The following is a 17,015-nucleotide window of genomic DNA, read 5'->3' as shown; positions in this document are numbered from 1 at the left end:
GGGCCCGCACACGGCCGGGGTGACGCACGCGGAAGCCTCGCGCCTACCCCGCCCTCGGAAGGCGAGCGGCGGCCGGCGGACGCGCAGGTAAGCGTGTGACAACGCCGCGGGGGCGGGGCCTGGGGGCGGGGCCAGGTGCAGGCCGCGCCCTCCCTCCCCCATCTCACCCGGCCGTTGGTCGGGCCTGCGGTGCCGCCCCAGCCGCTCCCGGCTCCTCGCCTGAGGGAGGGGGCCCGCACCGCGAGCTCAGGGTGGGGGGCGCAGCTGCGTGAGGGCTCCGAGCTCCTCCCGAGACCGCTGGGGCCTGAGGCCCGGCCTCCGCCGCGGGGCGCAGGTGGGTGCCCGAGGGCTGGGGCGGCTGGAGCCCGGGGAGCGCCCCTCCGCCCGGCCCTTCCTGCTGCCAGCTGGGCCCAGCCGCCCCTCGCCCGTCGGGAGCGGGGGCTCGTACTTCAGCTACGCTCCCCCCACGGGGGGCGGCCGCTGGAGCTCCCTGCCGGCTCCCCGGCCGCCTGCTTTGGCGGCGGCCCTGTGGCCGTGCCTAAAATTCCCTGGTGACACGGTGACTTGGTGCCAGCGTGCTCGGGGGGAGGCTGGCTGTCCGCTTGGGGGGCTGGGGGGCACCCGGGCCCAGCGCCCGCTGAGCTGGCGGGGGCTTTGCAGATGCTGGTGCTTCGCTCTCCTGCCTGGCCCTTGGCCATGGAGGGGTGTGTGTATCCTGGGTGTGCCAGGTGGCTTCCCTCCTTGGGGGCTGGAAAAACGAATGCATACCGCTCTGTTAGTAAACCTTTCTGAGAATCGTGTGTTCCTTCCAACAAAAACAGGGCCTGTGAACGTTATTTCTGTAATCGGTTTCTTTTGTGCCACATGTAAGGCTAACTGGCTTTAGAGGATGATATTTTAGTTATAAATTTTCAATCTTTCATTCAAAATGGCCTTTGGGAAATACCCCTGATTGTTTACTTAGTTTTGAGAAAGTCCCTTTAAACGCTTACTGAAAGTGAAAGCGTGGCAGGAGCACTTGCCGTGTTGGCTGATGGAGAATTGTCATGAATGTTTTTGCTAAGGATTCTTGTGCAGTTTACTTATGGTAAAATAGGAACTTATCATAGATACTAGAAGTGTTACATATACAATGAGAGCCTTTGTGTTTGTGAAAGTAAATATTTTTTTTAAAAAAAAAAATTATTTTCAATAGGGGGCTGGGAAAAATAAGTTTAATTGGAGACTCCAGTGGTGTGTTCTGGTTTAATAGCATAGTAAGAAGTCACAGACGTATAAAACTATAAAATAGTATTGATAAAAAGATGAATGTTCAGTTTATAAATGCCACTCATATATACAATTCCTAGTCTTAAGTGTAGGTTGTAATTTTAGACTTTATCTGGGTGCCCTAAAGCCACTGATATCTTTTTTGTTTCTTAAGTTAATGTTAAGTAGAATTACAGCTGTAAAATTGTTCTTCAGCATAACCTAAAAGTGGGGAAATTATGATTACAGCTTGTTCATGAGAATTGCCTGGCATGTTTTGGAAAAGGGGGAAAGCTGCATTAGTAAGTTGAACTCAGTCTTTTGAAAACTGAGCATGTTTGTGGATTTCAGCTTTGTAAATTCCATGGTAAACTAATAACAACAATAATATCATCCCAGCCAGAAAAAGAATGTGTGGTTGTCTCCTGGTTTGGACAGATGCTATGCAAATTATAGCAATCAAACTGGAAAGATTGTTAAACCATTCTCTTGCTCAGTTAATCCTTCTGACTCCTTTACAAGAGACTATTGTCTGCAGCATTCAAAGATTCTTTGTAGCTCACTGAAGCAGGGGTTGAGGTAAGGTTAACCAGTAAACTTGCCCACATCGGATGTTTGCCTGCATTTTTTTGCTCTCAGTCTGTTTCTGACCAAGGAACAGTCTCTGGAACTGGAAGAGTGGATAGAAATGTGTGATTCTTCTTTTCTGTCCCCTTTTCTCTTGAGAGCTATGTGTTAATGAACAAGAATGAGAAAAGGAAACAATTCTGAAAGGAAAGTGAAACTGATTAATCAAATTTCCATGCCAGCCTTAGTGCATGTATGCCAACATTTTAAATGCCTTTCAGCATAAATCAAAGGGCATCTTCCATATAACTCCTAGAGCCAAGAGCCGCAATCTCCCATGCTTTAACATGCACATAGATGGTTTTTTGTTTGTTTGTGGTATCTTCTGTTGAGATCACTGCACCCACCTTTCCTTGCCCTCTGTGTGCCCTCCCAGTTTCTTGGGGTTTTTTTCAGGGACATGCTGATTCACTCACAGAGGTTACTGCTTTTTCTGAGCTGAATGAGAATAACTTGTGGTGATGAATTCAGCCCGAACTCTTCAGCTGTGAGCCAGGGAGCTGCCCTGTCTCGCTGTCATCTTCTCCCAAGTGACAATGGGTACTTTATTGCCTGGTGCAGACTTATAGCACATTTCATCTCAGATCTCAGCCTCTTGCACTTTATGTTGCTTGTGCCCTGTGTGCCCGTTCTGGCTTTGCAGTGGGAAGAGTGTCTCTTGGACTATGAAAAGTGGCACCCTGACATTCCATCTTTGTGAAACCAGAATTTTATGATACTATTAAACTTGTTTGAAAAATTGTTGAGATTGGGGAGGGGAGGTGTAGATCATTGTCTGCTCTTTGCACTCTAGCTGATCTTGCTTTGCTGGAGGGCTGGGAACTTTACCTTATGGTCTTGTCATGATGGAGCTTGTGGTTCTGAGATATTTCCTCCCGACACTTCTGTCCCCCAAAGATAGCAATAATTCATGTTCAGCTGTCCACTGGTGTAGAAAGGCTGTTAAAGTAGGAAAGTGGGAGAAGCAGGAAGGCAGAGTTACAACAAGGGCATGTTTTGGGGCAGAGGGGGACAGATTGAGCAGCCCTGTCCAGAGCAGGAAAGAAAAATTGAATCTTGGGATTCTGGTGAATTGGCACCTTATGCAATTCTGGATCTTATGAAGGGTTAGGAAGAGGTTTCGTTTGTCTTGAAATGGCAGGGGGCTTCTGAGTTATCATTACTCCAATCCAGGTTTCACCCCCTTTTCATCCTTTTTTCCAGTTTTTTGTAATAGTTTGGATTCAGGTTCCCCTCCTCACTAAAATGGAATGCATTCTGTACTCAGCTTTTTTTTCAGAATTCCGAAATGTCACTTAGAATTTTCAAAGAAGTAGAATGTCTTAGTACAGGAAAGCTATATTAAAAGATTGTCTTCCTTTTCTCTTCCAATTATACTTCTGTTTTAAAAGAATGGCGCAAAAGAAGTATTTAATAGCCAAACTGACGAGCTGCTTAAGAGAGGACAAAATTCAGCTATGGAAACCACCATATACAAATGAAAAAAAAGAAGCTGGTAAAGAGATGAAGGTAAATATTCTCTTGAGTTGTTGTCATGCATCTTCCATGTCATACTGCTTGTGCATTTTTCCAGTTTTTCTTGCTGTTTTCTTAGGAGCTTGTACAAAAATATTCATCCAAGCTGAATATCAATGAGAATGATACAGAGAATATGCTTGAAGAAATACGGTGTAAAGCAATTGAGCGTGGAACAGGAAATGAAAATTTTAAAGTGACTGGGATTGCGAGACTTGATATATATCTGCCTCGTAAAAAGGTAAGTGATGCTGCAGAAGAGTCAAGATAAGTAACTTGACTTTGGCCTGCTGGGTTCTAGGTATGTATTTAATGCAAATATTTTCACTTCTTCAGCTTTTTTGGGTGTATCATATGAGAGATATGTGTCATCTTAGGCCATGTATGGCTGATGACATTGAAAAGGAACTCCTTTAGCTTTTAACCATGGCATGTGGCAATGTTCTTACAGTGATGACGTTATCCTCGTGTAACTATTCCAGCCCAGGCAGCTAACTTAAAATAAAGCTTACTTTAAAATAGGTATGTTCAGTGTTTGAACTTGGAAATGAGAAGCAGTATTTTCTGTTGTGATGGTACTCATCTATGGTCTTCCAAGTTAAGCTCCTAAAAGCTTCACAAAGATGGAATTGAATTAAGTCTTACTCTTTTAAAGCCATGCTTCAACCTCTAGTTCCAAGCAAAAAATATGCTAGAATAGTGATGTGAACCTAGCTAAACCACTGTCAGACTGGTCACCATACCAAATTCTGTGGCTCCATCTACCTTAGACATCTAAACACAGGTTGGGGACAGGCTGGCCACTGATGGACATCCATACTGTCAAGCTGTTAGCATCAGCTGTGACGCATTTTAGCCTGGGCCAGCCAGTATCTTGCCAGGCAATGCCCAGGCACAGTGTGAGGGCTGACATGGGCCAGGGACCCGTCCCAAATGGCACTTCGGATACAGCTGCTCTGCCTTGCAAGTTGAGAGGATTCAGCGATACGGATGTGAAGTGTGCTGTGCAGGTTGGTTACAGGACAGAAAGCAAGACCTTGATTAGGTTCTTACTAACACAAAGGCTCTTAACTGGGAATATTTTCCCCTTAAAAGCAGTCTCTAGCAAACACAACTGTCTCCAGTCACTTCCCAGTTTTGGTCTTGTACAGGAGCAGCATCTTCCCTGGTGCTGTATGTCTTTATCCACTCTGAGAACAGTGAAAGAACTTTATTTAGGGGCACTTAGAAGCCGTAGTCATCAGCAACAGAAGTAAATGTTCACTTTGGAAAAGGGCAGTGGTTTGGTGTCTTTTTCTGAAGATTTTAGATGGTAACCTATGCTTCAGAAGGATTTTTTTTTTTTTAAGTGAATACTTGCAAAAACACAACACAATCATAATTGTTCTCTCTCCTGTAGTAAAAAGTAATTACCAGGGCAAGTGATGGGCTAAAGGGTAGAGGGTGTTAAGTGATTGCCATGCAGTTAAAACAAATAGTTTCATAATTCTTCTTTATAATGCTACTGGGCATAGGGGAATTAATTAATTTAAAATTCCAGTTTATCTAATTTGAGACCAGAGACACTAATAGGAATTAATCATAACTTAGCCAGTCACAGGTGAGTGCCATGATTACAAAGCAGAGTTAAGACTGGAAGTGCATAATTAAATTAGTCAGTTGAAATTGTTTGGTTCTGAATTTAGATTTACCTAATTCTGGATCTTCTGCTGTTATAATGTCTATTTTTAGCATAATAGCAAGTGCAAGACTCCCTGTCTGGAAATTACTAATATGTATGCCCAACCATAACTCTGTTAACTTGATTATTATTTGAAAAAGAAAATGTAGTTGTTGTAAAACAATTAATTAAGAAAATGTCCAGAGTATCTGATATGCTTTTTTCCTCCCCTCCTCCTTTCCGCCACCCATTATAATTACTACAGAGCAGAAAAATCCCACTGGAAACTAACCTGTTCATCACAGGCAAGGAGCTCAGATCACAGTAAGTGTAATTACCCTTGCTGCTTCTGTAATAAGATAGCATGCTGCCATACAGTACAAAAAAAAAAAAAAAAAAAAAAAAAAAAAGAGAGAGAGAGAAACAGAGCACTGTTTGCTTTAAGCTTTTTCTTGGTCTGAATAGGATGTCCCATACTGTCCCTCTAGGACAGTTCTTCATGTCAGAAGCTGTGGCTTACCAGACAGAAAACAGGAAAGTTGCAACTGTGGATGAAGACAGTTCTCTGTAAATCCCCAGCAAGTAGTGATCAGTGTTCCCAGTCTGTAACTAGGCAGGTCTTCTGAACAGTGAACATTATCTTCTCTTCCTCTTGTCTTTTCAAGCCTAATAAAATCAGATTATTTTCTGTTCTGTTTTTTCCCCTTCTGTATCCAAAATTCTCCCTATATGGTATACAAAACTTTCTGATGATGTTATTTTACTTCTAGCAGCCTTTTATGGCAGAAGTTTTAAGCTAGTTATGAACGTAATAATTCTTAAATTTTATTGCTGTTCTAACAGAAATATTGTATAGCCTTGCACGTTTATATTCATGGATGAAATAATTTATTTCACAGGATAGCACAGGAACATGCATTAAAAGAAAATGTTATCAAAATAATCATAAATAAGAAGCAGCTTGACCTGGGTATGTATCTCTAGTTGAGTATACTTTTATGGTAATTTTCTAGTTTACTGATTCTCAAAAGAAAAATTACTTGCAACTCTGTTAATTTCAGAAATCCCTAAGGAATAGTGATTATATTCTGCTAGGTTCTGCTCTACAGGAACTGTAGCAAATTATAATCAAAATTCTTAGGTAGAATTAGAGCAATTATAGGAATCGTGTAATAAATGTTGAGAATCCATTGTTCGAGATTTAAAATGCTGAAAATGCACATTTAAGAGAAACCCTCAAAAAACATATTGTACAATTATGATTTAAGCACATTAAAAAACTTTTTGTAACGCTTTATACACATTCAACTTGTCAGACATGTGGGAGGTGATGGCAACAGCTTTCTCTTTGTTAATGGCCTGAGCATCTGACATACTTATTTCCCTTAGAATGTGTAAGAAATAGAGCCATGGAATTGACAACAGGAACTGAAATTCAAATCCCAGTTCCTCTGTCCTGTTACTATTGTGGTGTGTGATCCTGGACTGTTATTCCAGTGTGTGCCTGAAGGTCAATTAACTGAAATGGAAACAATCCTGTTTTTTGAATGTTTTGAAAAAAGTAAGCAAAGAAAACTACCAGTCATTTCAAAAGCACTTTTAAGATGTAAGTCTGATGCTAATTTCTGAGTTTCTGCTGAACATGTCAGTAATTGGCAGGGGTCTTGACTGAGTCTTGAGTACTGTAGTTCTTCCATACAGTACAAGGCAAGGGGCTGTTCAGGTTGTTTTGTTTGCGTGTGCTGGTTCCCCCCACAATGACAGTACAATATAAAATGGTCTCTTTCACAAGTAGAAAATTTGGATTGTATTCATCGTGCTCTATTCTGCAGGCAAAACCCTTGAAGACCAGGGTGTGACACACAATGCAAAAGTGATGGTACTTCAGCTGGAACAGAGCGATGAGGAAACAAAAAGAAGAGTTCAGGAAGAAGAACTTCAATGCAAGAAAGAAAAGGAAATAAATGAAAAGATGCAAAGAACTAAAAAGGGTTTGGAAATTCTAGCAGAAAGAGGTAAAGGGGGATTGTTGGGCAGGGGTTTGGGGCGTAGGGGGAGATGGGTTTTCATTAATTCTTACGCATCAAAAATTATCTTGTCAGCGGACTTTCAATGTAAGAAGAGTGCTGGTACTATGGCTGGATTTCAGCTTATACTTTTGTAGGTTTCTGCCTACTTGTCAACTTAAAATCCAGTTTTCTAGAACTGCCTTTCCTACTGTAACCCTTCTTACACAACTGGAGTGCTAGAAAACATTTGGCACTTTTGAGAAGGATATAATATGAATTAATCATTATTTAATTAGCACTTTACAGTTAAGGGACTGATGACTCTTGAGAACAGGCTTTAAAGTCATTGTAGACATAAGCACAGTGGAATAATGTTTTATAAGTAATTAAACACTTTTTTTGTAGTTTACCTCAGATATTGCTGTGCGTAACCATGGTTTCATTGTGCAGAACAGCTCACTCGTCATTCTGATCTGTAACGTGGCTGTTCTGTTTTCATTGTATTTGATGTTGATTGCTGGCAACTGTGGATTAAGTTAAAGGGATATAGTCAATTTAACAGTAATAATTTTTCAAAATGAGGTTGTGTTTGTCAATTGCATTGCTAGGTGGTGAGTTTAAATCCCTTCACTATTCTGTTTCAAAAATCCACAAACAAGAAACTGAAACTGAGTATGTAACAGATTCCTGCCAAATGAAAAAATACCTGAACAAAGCTTCTTTTAACAGTCAGTGACAGCCTGTTTCTTAATGGAATATCAGATTTTTGAACAAATGAAAGAAGTGATTCCTTTCATGGACTTAAGGGGTGATTTCCAGCCCTTGAATCCTGTATAGGACCTCTTTAAGGTATTTACCAACAGTCAGTTACAGCACAGAGCCAGCGTACCCAGTAGAACCCATACTGGGCTTACAGGCTGAAGGGTCTTTGTGAAGCGTAGGAAAGATTTAACAACCTTTTGTTTCATCTGAGAAAAATTGCAGGGCAGAAGCTTTTAATCCTAGCAAATTCCTGCTTAACTGCCTTTTGTTTACAAGAAAAGCATCCTTTCATTGTAAATCAGACGGAAGTGAAAACAAAATTGATAGTCTGGGTGTAAGCATTAAAGAAGTGGCAGAAGAAAAACACTGAGATGTATTTTTATATTTTTTCCAAGTTATCAGCTGTGCTCAGTTGTGGTTTTTTATATTCTGTGCTTTATTTGATAAATAATTTCAAGTGTTGTACCATGTAAGATGTAGGTATATTGTCTTCTGCAAAAAATTCTTTATGATTCGTGTAGCTTTTGATGTTGTGTCTAAAATTCTGGACGTACAAGGGTTTTTTTGTAGCAACCTTTCTTAAAACGTTCTTCATGCTTGTTTGATCAGGGCCATTGTTAGTTGGTATGTCAAAAAAACCCACTCATGCAGCCTTTATATGTAATTCTGGGTTTTTTTGTTGTTGTTTGTTTGCTTTTTTGTTTAACAATGTACTTAGTGACATGCTCTTATGACAGCAGAGTTACTCTGTTGAAGGTGGTACTTAAAAATTTAAATTGCTTTTTCTTATATTTCAGAGGAATACTTGGATGCAGATTCTGTTCCATACCTAGATATAGCTAATCAAACTGGAAGGTCAATCGAGATTCCCCCTCAGGCTAAAAAAGTAGGTAAAAGTATCTTACAAAGCTATTAAGATGACTTTTTAAAGCTTGATTTGTGAAGTGCTTCAAATACGGGATTGAATTACAGTCAGACTTTTTTGGGATTGTAACCCTGGGTCCACTAGGTGTTTGCTTAATAGAAATAATTTTGAAATAAAATTGAAGTAGAACTCTAAAATAGGGAAAACTTCAGTCATCTGGAGACAGACCTCTGATTGCTGATATAATTGCAGGTCTAATCTTGCACAGAGCCCTGTGAGGTCCATATCTTATTTTTGTGGTTTAAGATGGGCTTTAATTTTGTTACATCCTAGCACCTATCTTAAATTCATGTCACACTAGGGCACCCAGAAAATAACTTGTTAGGCCTTAGTTTCAGTTGGAAACTTGACGAGTCTCTGTCAGACTCTTTTAAAATAGTTTTGAGATCTTTTGCACTGTGACCCCTCTCAAACTGGTTTGTTCACTATTCAAGAAGGTTGCACATTCTCAACTGAAAATAGCTTTGGCTGGGTGCAAGCATTGAATGATAGTAGAAATGACATACCTGATGTTGGCCACTGCAGTGGAAGAGTAGTGATAGATGCCATCTTTTAAGATTGCTGGATTTTCTGAAGATAAAAATCTTTACAAATACTTGAAATTACCCAGTAATTAAAAAATATCCCGGGAGGAAATGAGCAGACCACAACATGTGTTAACTGCTGCTCTAGCCTCTTCTGAGGCATACTGTTTTTTTCTGCATCATCTGGAGCTTCTGGATGATTGGAATAACAACTGTCCAGTCTCACAATGTATGCTGTTCTGATGAAGTGCTGAAAGTAGCAATTCACCTAAAGAGTTAAAGCATCAAATGTTCAAGTGCACAAGACTTCATCAGTATTGAACATGGGTAAGAGGAAATATTGCAGGTTGTTTCTACCCAGAAATATTATTTACATTTCAATTTGTCATACTGCAGGAACTTGAGTGTTTTCCTGCCACATTCAAAATTTAATTTTCGGTTCTGAGGTTTTGCAGGCAGTGAATTGTTAGGTTTTACAAGGTAGTTGTAATAGCAAAGCAAAACAGATTTGATGCTGTTAGGAAGTGTAGTACCCAGAAAATGCTTAGCTTTTTATCACTCATCATTGAAAATCTGTCTGGGATTGCATTCTTAAAAAAAATTTGGTGCGATGTTTCATGTGTTGATAACATTCATTGCTTTTAATTAGACAATATCTAACATTAGCAGATGGGAGAAAAGCATGAAGCGATGTGAAATAGTACTGCTCTTACAGAACTGATGCAATGGTATTTTTCTAGGAAGAACGAAGGCTGTAATGGATTACCTAGATGCTTCTGTTTGGTTATATAAGTGATTTGGGGAGGAGACAAAAAAAGTCTCAATCTGTTTTTCTAGGCCCTTGTGCTGGCAATGGGTTATCATGAGAAGGGCAGAGCATTAATGAAGAAGAAAGAATATGAAATAGCCCTGCCGTATTTGTTGGATGCTGATAAACACTTCTGGTAAGAAGCTTTTGAGTCCTTGTGTCTCTGTTGCCTTTACTGTCAACCAAGTTCAGGAACAGCATCAGCTCTACCTGTGCCTGTTGCCCAGGGTTGCTTCACACCCCTTTGCACATGGGAAACAGTATACAAAGGCTCTGATGTGCAGTGGCAGATGGCTTTGTGTGGAACACCTGAAACAGATACTGCCACTGGGCAACTTAATCTTTCATATCAATGTAAACAGAAACTGTCAATATTCACATACTAGGCTATAAATTGCACTAGTTTGAGAGACAGTTATGGTTATGCGTTCATAATTGCTCCTGTGGGCTAATAATTTCTTGTAAAAGGTGGAGCAGATAGCTGAGGTCAGTAACCATACCAGGGTTTCTGCAAGTAAACTAGTTTCCTGTTAGCAGTCAGAGCCCTGAATAGCTTTTTTTGAGATCCCCAGAAGTAATATTGTCCCCAGCGTGCTTCTTATGTGTGTGTATGTGCAAGGAGACTGGCACAGAACTCAGTATGTTCACATGCACTAAGGAAGACAGTTTCTCTGCCCTCTCAAAGATTGCACAAGGTTTAATTCCATTCTACTTTTAAAGAGATGCTGCCTTAAGTAGTCATCACAACTCAGTTTGTTGCTGTAATTCTTTGAGATGGAGCGTTAGCGTTAGCATCCTGCGTATTGGTGAATGTGATGGGAGGTCAGTGCTTTATGAAAGTTCCGCTGACATCAGTTTGCTATCATGGCTATGGAGTGTGTGCTTTCTCAAATGTGATTGTGCACACTTCTAGCATGTTGTTTCATTGGTGTTAAAAAGCCAGGGGAATAAACAACCCCCTCCCAGAAAAAAACAAAATAATTGTTTTATTTTCCAGTGAGTGTAGCACGGAACTGCTGAATACTGTTGATAATTATGCTGTACTGCAGCTGGATATAGTGTGGTGTTACTTCCGCCTGGAGCAGCTGGACTGCCTGGATGATGCAGAGAAAAAGCTGTCCACAGCACACAGATGCTTCCAGAGGTGCTATGGGGAAAACCATGAAAGACTTGTTGATATCAAGGTATGCTGGTTTTGATTTAATTAGGATTTTTATCCTATGCGTATTCAGTTATTACAAGATTGACTTTCGGAAGTTTCAAGTTTTCTTATGTCTTCTTAGCCTGTCATCTAGTTGCGTAACTGTCAGCACAGTGAAAGCATTGGACCTGACAAAAAGGTCATGGCAAACATGCACATTTATATGCACAGACATCATCAGTGGTTTAGATGTGATACTTTGTCTGCACGCTGTGTCACATATTGCCGATTATGTCTTCGTTAAATGTGTTCTATTGATAATGAATTTATATTCTACTATATGCTTCTCCCCCTGTGCTCCCCCCTCTTGTTTAAACAATTCTTTAGGGAAGCTATGGTCGTGAGAAGGTTTTATTTCTACGGCTTTACCTCCTTCAAGGGATAGGACACTATCACAGCGGCAGAGAAAAGGAGGCTGCTGAATATATTCAGAAGGTAAGACACCATTAGGTAAAATTTCTGAGTTGTTCACGCTGGCTCCTGTGTTTGGGCTCTGTCTTGCACCTGTTCTCTGCTTACTCTAGAAAAATGGGGAGATGGGTTGGTTTGTTTGTATCTTAGAAAGAGTTTAAGTAGTATCATCTTGTTCTTTCTGTACACAGGCATCTTGTTTGTATGAAGAGCTGTCCATAGATCCCGATAAAGTTGATCGCCTGTCACTCCTGGGATTCTCCGAACAGGAAGCTCGCCTTGCCCTGCGAGCGTGCCATGGGAACGTGGAGCATGCTGCCAACCTTATCACCAACAGGAGAGAGGTATGGTGCAGTGAAAGTATTAAATCAAGGATCGTATTAGTTGGAGTGTCCATAAGGTCATGTTTTGTGTGACTAGAGCAACATGGTACTAAATTAAGAACTTTGATTATCCTACTTTGGCACCGTTAGTGTAACTGACAGTTTGACATCTGTTGCCACAAGTTTGAAACCAAAAGTTTACGCGACGAGGGAAGCTCTGTCCCAAAACAGATGGGATGAGAGCGCCAAAGACCTGTGGTTGTACCACAGAGGCACATAGGAAGACTTTGCATTGGTGTTTACTACTCAGCACTGCTCTGTGTGGGAATAAAAACACCGTGATCAAGCCTGTCACTCCTGGGCTTGGCTGGTCTGAAAGACAAAGCAGCTGCACAATGAAGTGCTCTGAGGGTAACCATCAAGTTACACTGTATTATGGCCCTTGGTTCGGAAGATCCGGGGTGGGGAGGAGAAATTTTTTTTGTGCTAAAGTGAAATGAAGACAATGTTTTCCACATCTGAAGTACCTGAAGTGGTGTTTGGTAAGCTGAGGTGGCACATCTAGACTTCAGACAGTGAAATGTGGATGGAAAAGTCAAATGGCTGAGAGAAGGCCTGAACAGAACTCCTTGGCTACATGCCCAGTTCTGACTGTATGTCCTTGGCAAGTCTTGTCTACAGCCCATCTGCCAAACAAGTTTGTCACTTACCACACAGGGCCCATAATAGCTGTGATAGCATAAGATCCAATCTGCAGAGCGGAAGTATGGCAGCAGTGCTAGCTCATGGAAATGCAACTTTATTTAGTAACGAGTGTCTGGCAGCACAGTCTGTATTTAAAAAAAGATAAAATCCCTTTTCCTCAAGAGATTCAAACTCAACTCTAAGAAATAAATCCAAGAAATTCTATATGCACAGGGAAAGGCTGAAGCGTTCCCATGCACAGGCAGCTTTGTAATGGCTGTGTTCTTGCAGGAAAAGGCACAGATAAGGAGGGAGGAGAGAGCTAAAAGGCGGCAGCGACTGGAAGACATAAATACCTTGAAAAGTATGGGCTATTCAGAGAGAGCTGCTCAAGTAGCTCTTCATAATACGCAAGGAAACCTGGACCAAGCCTTTAAGGTATTTTCAGGAGTAGTGCTTTTGTACAAAAATCTTGTTTGCTTTTTTAATTTATTGTTTAGCAGATTCTTATTTTCTGTAGTCAGTATTTGTTAGTTCATAGCTACCTTTTCTGAGCCGTAACGACTGAGCTTCCACTTCCTGATCTGATGAATCAGGTATCACTTGAGTTGGCTGAGGTTTGCTTGTATCAGCTCTTGGGCTAAATACGTACCCATGCTGAGGACTGTTAAGTTTTTGTTGGTCTGTTCTGATCCCCCTCTGTTTTATTTTAGTTTATTTTGGACAATCCTGAGTTACTGTTGGAAGATGATGATGATGACGATCCTGTGGCCACGGACCGGTTTCAGGTTTCCCAGGAAAGTATTGATCAGGTAAGCTAGACCATTTGCTTTCTTAGGAGTTGGTTGTCTTATTTCTGAATTACGTCTTCAAACACACCAGATCTTTGTTAAGCAGAGCTGTACAAATATTCTTTGACCCATGTCACTCAAGCTGTTGCACTTCCACTGCCTGGCATCTGCTCTCCACAGTGAAGTCACGCTCAGGCTAAAATGTAATTTGTGTGTACATCCTGCCCATTACACCAACCTGTCATGCACGGATGCAGAGGGAAGTATGCACAGTGTAACTCTCTATCCAAAAAAAGACAGCAAATGAGAAATTTATTCAAGTGTCTAAACACTGCAGCGCACAAAGGAGCGAGTTGGACTGTGTCTTTCTCATCGCAGGCTGTCTGGAAAGCTCCTCAGTAGTTAGTGTGGCTATGTAATAATGTCATATAGGCAAGAAAACTATATTGCCTAGAAAAAGTAGCACATGCACCCTCCTGATATGCTGGAGTGCTTTGAAGTTTCCTTTTGAAAAAACAGAAAAAGCATTGGTCTGATATCAAACAAGAGGCTCTTGATTATGTTCAACGTCCCCATTCCTTTAATAGGTCACTGCCCTGTTGTTAACTGTTCCAGTAAACCAGTCAGTGTCCTGGAATTCCTGGCATGCAGTGCTTTCCTCTGCAAGAGGAATGACTGCAGATGCAGTCAGATTCCTGTCAGACCTGATGCTGGGTGAGCTTGGATTTCTCCAGGTTTATCTTTATTTTCTTTCCCACTCCTGCAGCTGATGTATATGGGTTTCAGCCGTGAGTCAGCAGAGCAAGCTTTAAAGGTCTTCAAAGGCAACATCCACTTAGCTTCCCAAACCCTTGCTCATTATGGGGGAGTTCTTCCTGCTTCGCTGCAGCTGTCTCCAGAAGGGTCCAGTCCATCAGAAGAATCAGTGTCATCAAAAGACTCGCCTACAGCGTCTGCAGGTAAGAACGCTGCATACAGCAGGCAGAGGAGAGGGAAGGGGGAGGGCTGTTCTGGCTTTTGTAGGAAATGATTAAGCAACTTCTGTTACATACTGGTAGAGGGCCCCCAGTAATGCCCCTCGCTGTTTATATTAGTAACATAGTTACAGGCAAGGCATGGTTACCTCGGGTAAGCTGTCACCCCAGCAGGCGGTGACAGCCATATATGGGACCGTAAGGGGGATGCACCGGCCCCGACAGATGCAGCCCAGAAGCGAGGGTAACTTCAGCGGTGTTCCGGGAAGGGCTAAGGAAATGGCCACTGAGCAGGCTGTGGCTTTGGCAGTCAAGACTGGAGGTGTTGGATGCCTGTATCTCCCCTTCCCCAGCGAGGAACGTGTGGCCCCCTCTAGCCCACAAGTGTTCTAGCTTCTCCCATCTAATTGTACTTGCTCACACCAGTTCTCTTTAAAAACCAGCCGGCCTCTCCCTGCCAGTACTCTGCAGGAGAGCAAGTACGAAGTTGCTGGAGCATGTTGCCTGGACCTGCCGCTGATAGCGATGAGATTTTGGCTTGCTAGTATCTGGGTTCTGACTGGTGGGGAGTTTATTCCAGATCTGTGCTGTATGGTCAGGTGATTTGACCACATACTCCTTCCTCGTGTCACTTGTGTGATAGAACCGTAATGGAGACTTGCCCTTGAGCAAAGAAGAAACTTCCATGTACTTTCACTCTCTTCTGTTATTTGTCAGAGCTGTAGTGGTCCCTGTTGCACAACTGAAGAGGAGAAAATGGCCATCCTGCAGTACCCTTTGCAGAGCCATTTTAAGAGGTTGTTTTAGAGTATGAGACTTGCAGAGCAGTCATGCTGGTAAAATAAGGAAAGCATCAACTTCTTCCAGAACTTAATTCATTGCTGCTTCTTTTTATTGCAAGGTTCTTCTAGTTCACCAACAGATGAAGACATGGAGACTGATGCAGTCAATGAAATCCTAGAGGATATTCCTGAACATGAAGAGGATTATCTGGATTTAACGCTGGAGGAAGAGGAACAGATTATTCATGAATACTTATCCTATATACAAGTACCACAGCATTAAATCCCATTACATCTACTTCACTTATACGTATTTACCTTGACGAAATTGAGTTTGGATTATAAATGCACCTTCAGCTTATCTCTTACTAAATGCCTTGAATTCAGTTAAACTATAGGTGGAACACTTAATTCCTGCTTATTTATAAATCTGCTTAAAGCCTACATTTGTGATACATTGTAATTTATTGTCATAGCAGAAAAATAGAAACATTTATTTTCAGAAGAAAATTTAATAGAACTAAAGTATATTTTTATTGTGAAATAAGTTAATTCACTTAGTATTGAAGTAAAGAAGCATTTCTATACCATTTTAAAATACCAGCTTTAAAAAAAAAAAGGTGAATTTCTAAATCAGAGACCTAGCTCATGAGGTTATAGAGGTATTGACTTTCAAGCTGTTCTCCTTTTCTTGTGAGAGATTTCTAAGAGACATTTATGTGTCTGTCGTGCATGGATTTGTACTGTGCTCTGCTTGTCACTTCCTGCAGGTGTTACACAGGCAATAAAGATAACTGTGTGCTGCTGCTGCTTGTGGTAAGTTTTCTGCGCTTTGGTTTTGAAAACCAGTGGGAACTACCTGTCAGGGCCAGGGTCTGTCAGACCCCAGTGACCCGCCTGGCGGTATTTCCTTTTATAACTAAATAACCAGTTCCCCCCAGCAGCTTCTTAACCTCTTGCAGGGGCCTGGCTCAAGGGGGATGTATTTCACAGGGACTACGCGATTGTCTTTAATTGGCTGTTGAACCAAACCTGGTTCAGGCGCTGTCTCGGTAATTGCACCCCGCCTCGGCATTCTGGAGGAGTGTTTGGGGTTGTGTGTCTGGTGCGACACCCCGTGTCAGCACTCCTTGGGGAACAGAAGTTCCCCTGCTTGGCAGCCCGCCTCTAGCGTTGTTCTTTGCTTCCATAACGGCGCTGTGACGGCAGAGGGAGCCCGAGCGCCGCCTGGGCCGGGCGCCGCGCACAAGGCGGCGGGCAGCGCTCGGCAGCCCCCACAGCAGCTGCAGGAGCGCGGCCCTTCCCTCCGGTGGCAGTTTGTCCTTACCCAGCTCCTACCCCTGAGGAAGCGAGGGCCTGAACTTCTGCTGGGGCAAACATGACACCGGAGGAAGCTGAGCTTTGGCCTGCAAAACAACCGCTCGGTTCCAGCAGATGGACTTAATAGGCTCCAGTAATGGATTTTTTTTTTTTCCTGGCTACCCTAGCCAAAGACAGCAAAAAGCAGGGAGTGATTACACTGTTAAGGAATTATTTGTATTTCATACTTCTGTATCAAGGCAAGTGCTATAAAAATTGAGTAGTTTTGTATCTCCTCCCAGAAAGCTGAAGTGTTTCTAAAGCCAGAACTACGAGCTTTAGGGGGAAAAAAACCAGCCCCAGCAATCATTATATCCCATTTCTCTGCAGGCAGGCACTAAGGAACCACTGGAGAAAAGGCAGGGAAAAACCGGAATATACAAAAGAAGTGTAGGAAGTGATAGATGTAGTT

The 17,015-nt window shown here is 42.1% G+C and overlaps 1 protein-coding gene across 2 annotated transcripts; it reads left to right on the top strand.

Annotated features, from left to right (window-relative positions):
- The first annotated feature begins 45 nt into the window (after nucleotides 1-45).
- NUB1 (negative regulator of ubiquitin like proteins 1) lies at nucleotides 46-16,050 on the top strand. Of its 2 annotated transcripts, none has more exons than XM_040591057.1 (15): nucleotides 46-87; nucleotides 3,267-3,384; nucleotides 3,470-3,631; nucleotides 5,316-5,374; nucleotides 5,950-6,020; nucleotides 6,883-7,065; nucleotides 8,619-8,707; nucleotides 10,108-10,214; nucleotides 11,076-11,262; nucleotides 11,607-11,714; nucleotides 11,882-12,034; nucleotides 12,989-13,135; nucleotides 13,411-13,509; nucleotides 14,255-14,447; nucleotides 15,364-16,050. In XM_040591057.1, the coding sequence occupies exons 2-15, from the start codon at nucleotides 3,268-3,270 to the stop codon at nucleotides 15,525-15,527; spliced, it is 1,839 nt and encodes a 612-aa protein (XP_040446991.1). In that variant the 5' UTR covers nucleotides 46-87; nucleotide 3,267; the 3' UTR covers nucleotides 15,528-16,050. The 2 variants fall into 2 exon arrangements, with proteins under 2 accessions (XP_040446991.1, XP_040446990.1); XM_040591056.1 differs by lacking the exon at nucleotides 46-87 and adding an exon at nucleotides 150-334.
- The last annotated feature ends 965 nt before the right edge of the window (nucleotides 16,051-17,015 follow it).

This window comes from Falco naumanni, chromosome 4 (genome assembly GCF_017639655.2).
Source record: "Falco naumanni isolate bFalNau1 chromosome 4, bFalNau1.pat, whole genome shotgun sequence".
Lineage (NCBI taxonomy): Eukaryota > Metazoa > Chordata > Aves > Falconiformes > Falconidae > Falco > Falco naumanni.
Note: the sequence above shows the minus strand (reverse complement) of the source record. Positions and strands in the feature narration are given on the sequence as shown.

Excerpts from the sequence above, each read along its gene's own strand:
- NUB1 (XM_040591057.1), top strand. The coding sequence starts at position 3,268 with ATGGCGCAAAAGAAGTATTTAATAGCCAAACTGACGAGCTGCTTAAGA. Across the intron at positions 5,375-5,949 it reads GGCAAGGAGCTCAGATCACA|GATAGCACAGGAACATGCAT; the intron begins GTAAGTGTAATT and ends TTTATTTCACAG. Across the intron at positions 11,263-11,606 it reads AAAGACTTGTTGATATCAAG|GGAAGCTATGGTCGTGAGAA; the intron begins GTATGCTGGTTT and ends ACAATTCTTTAG.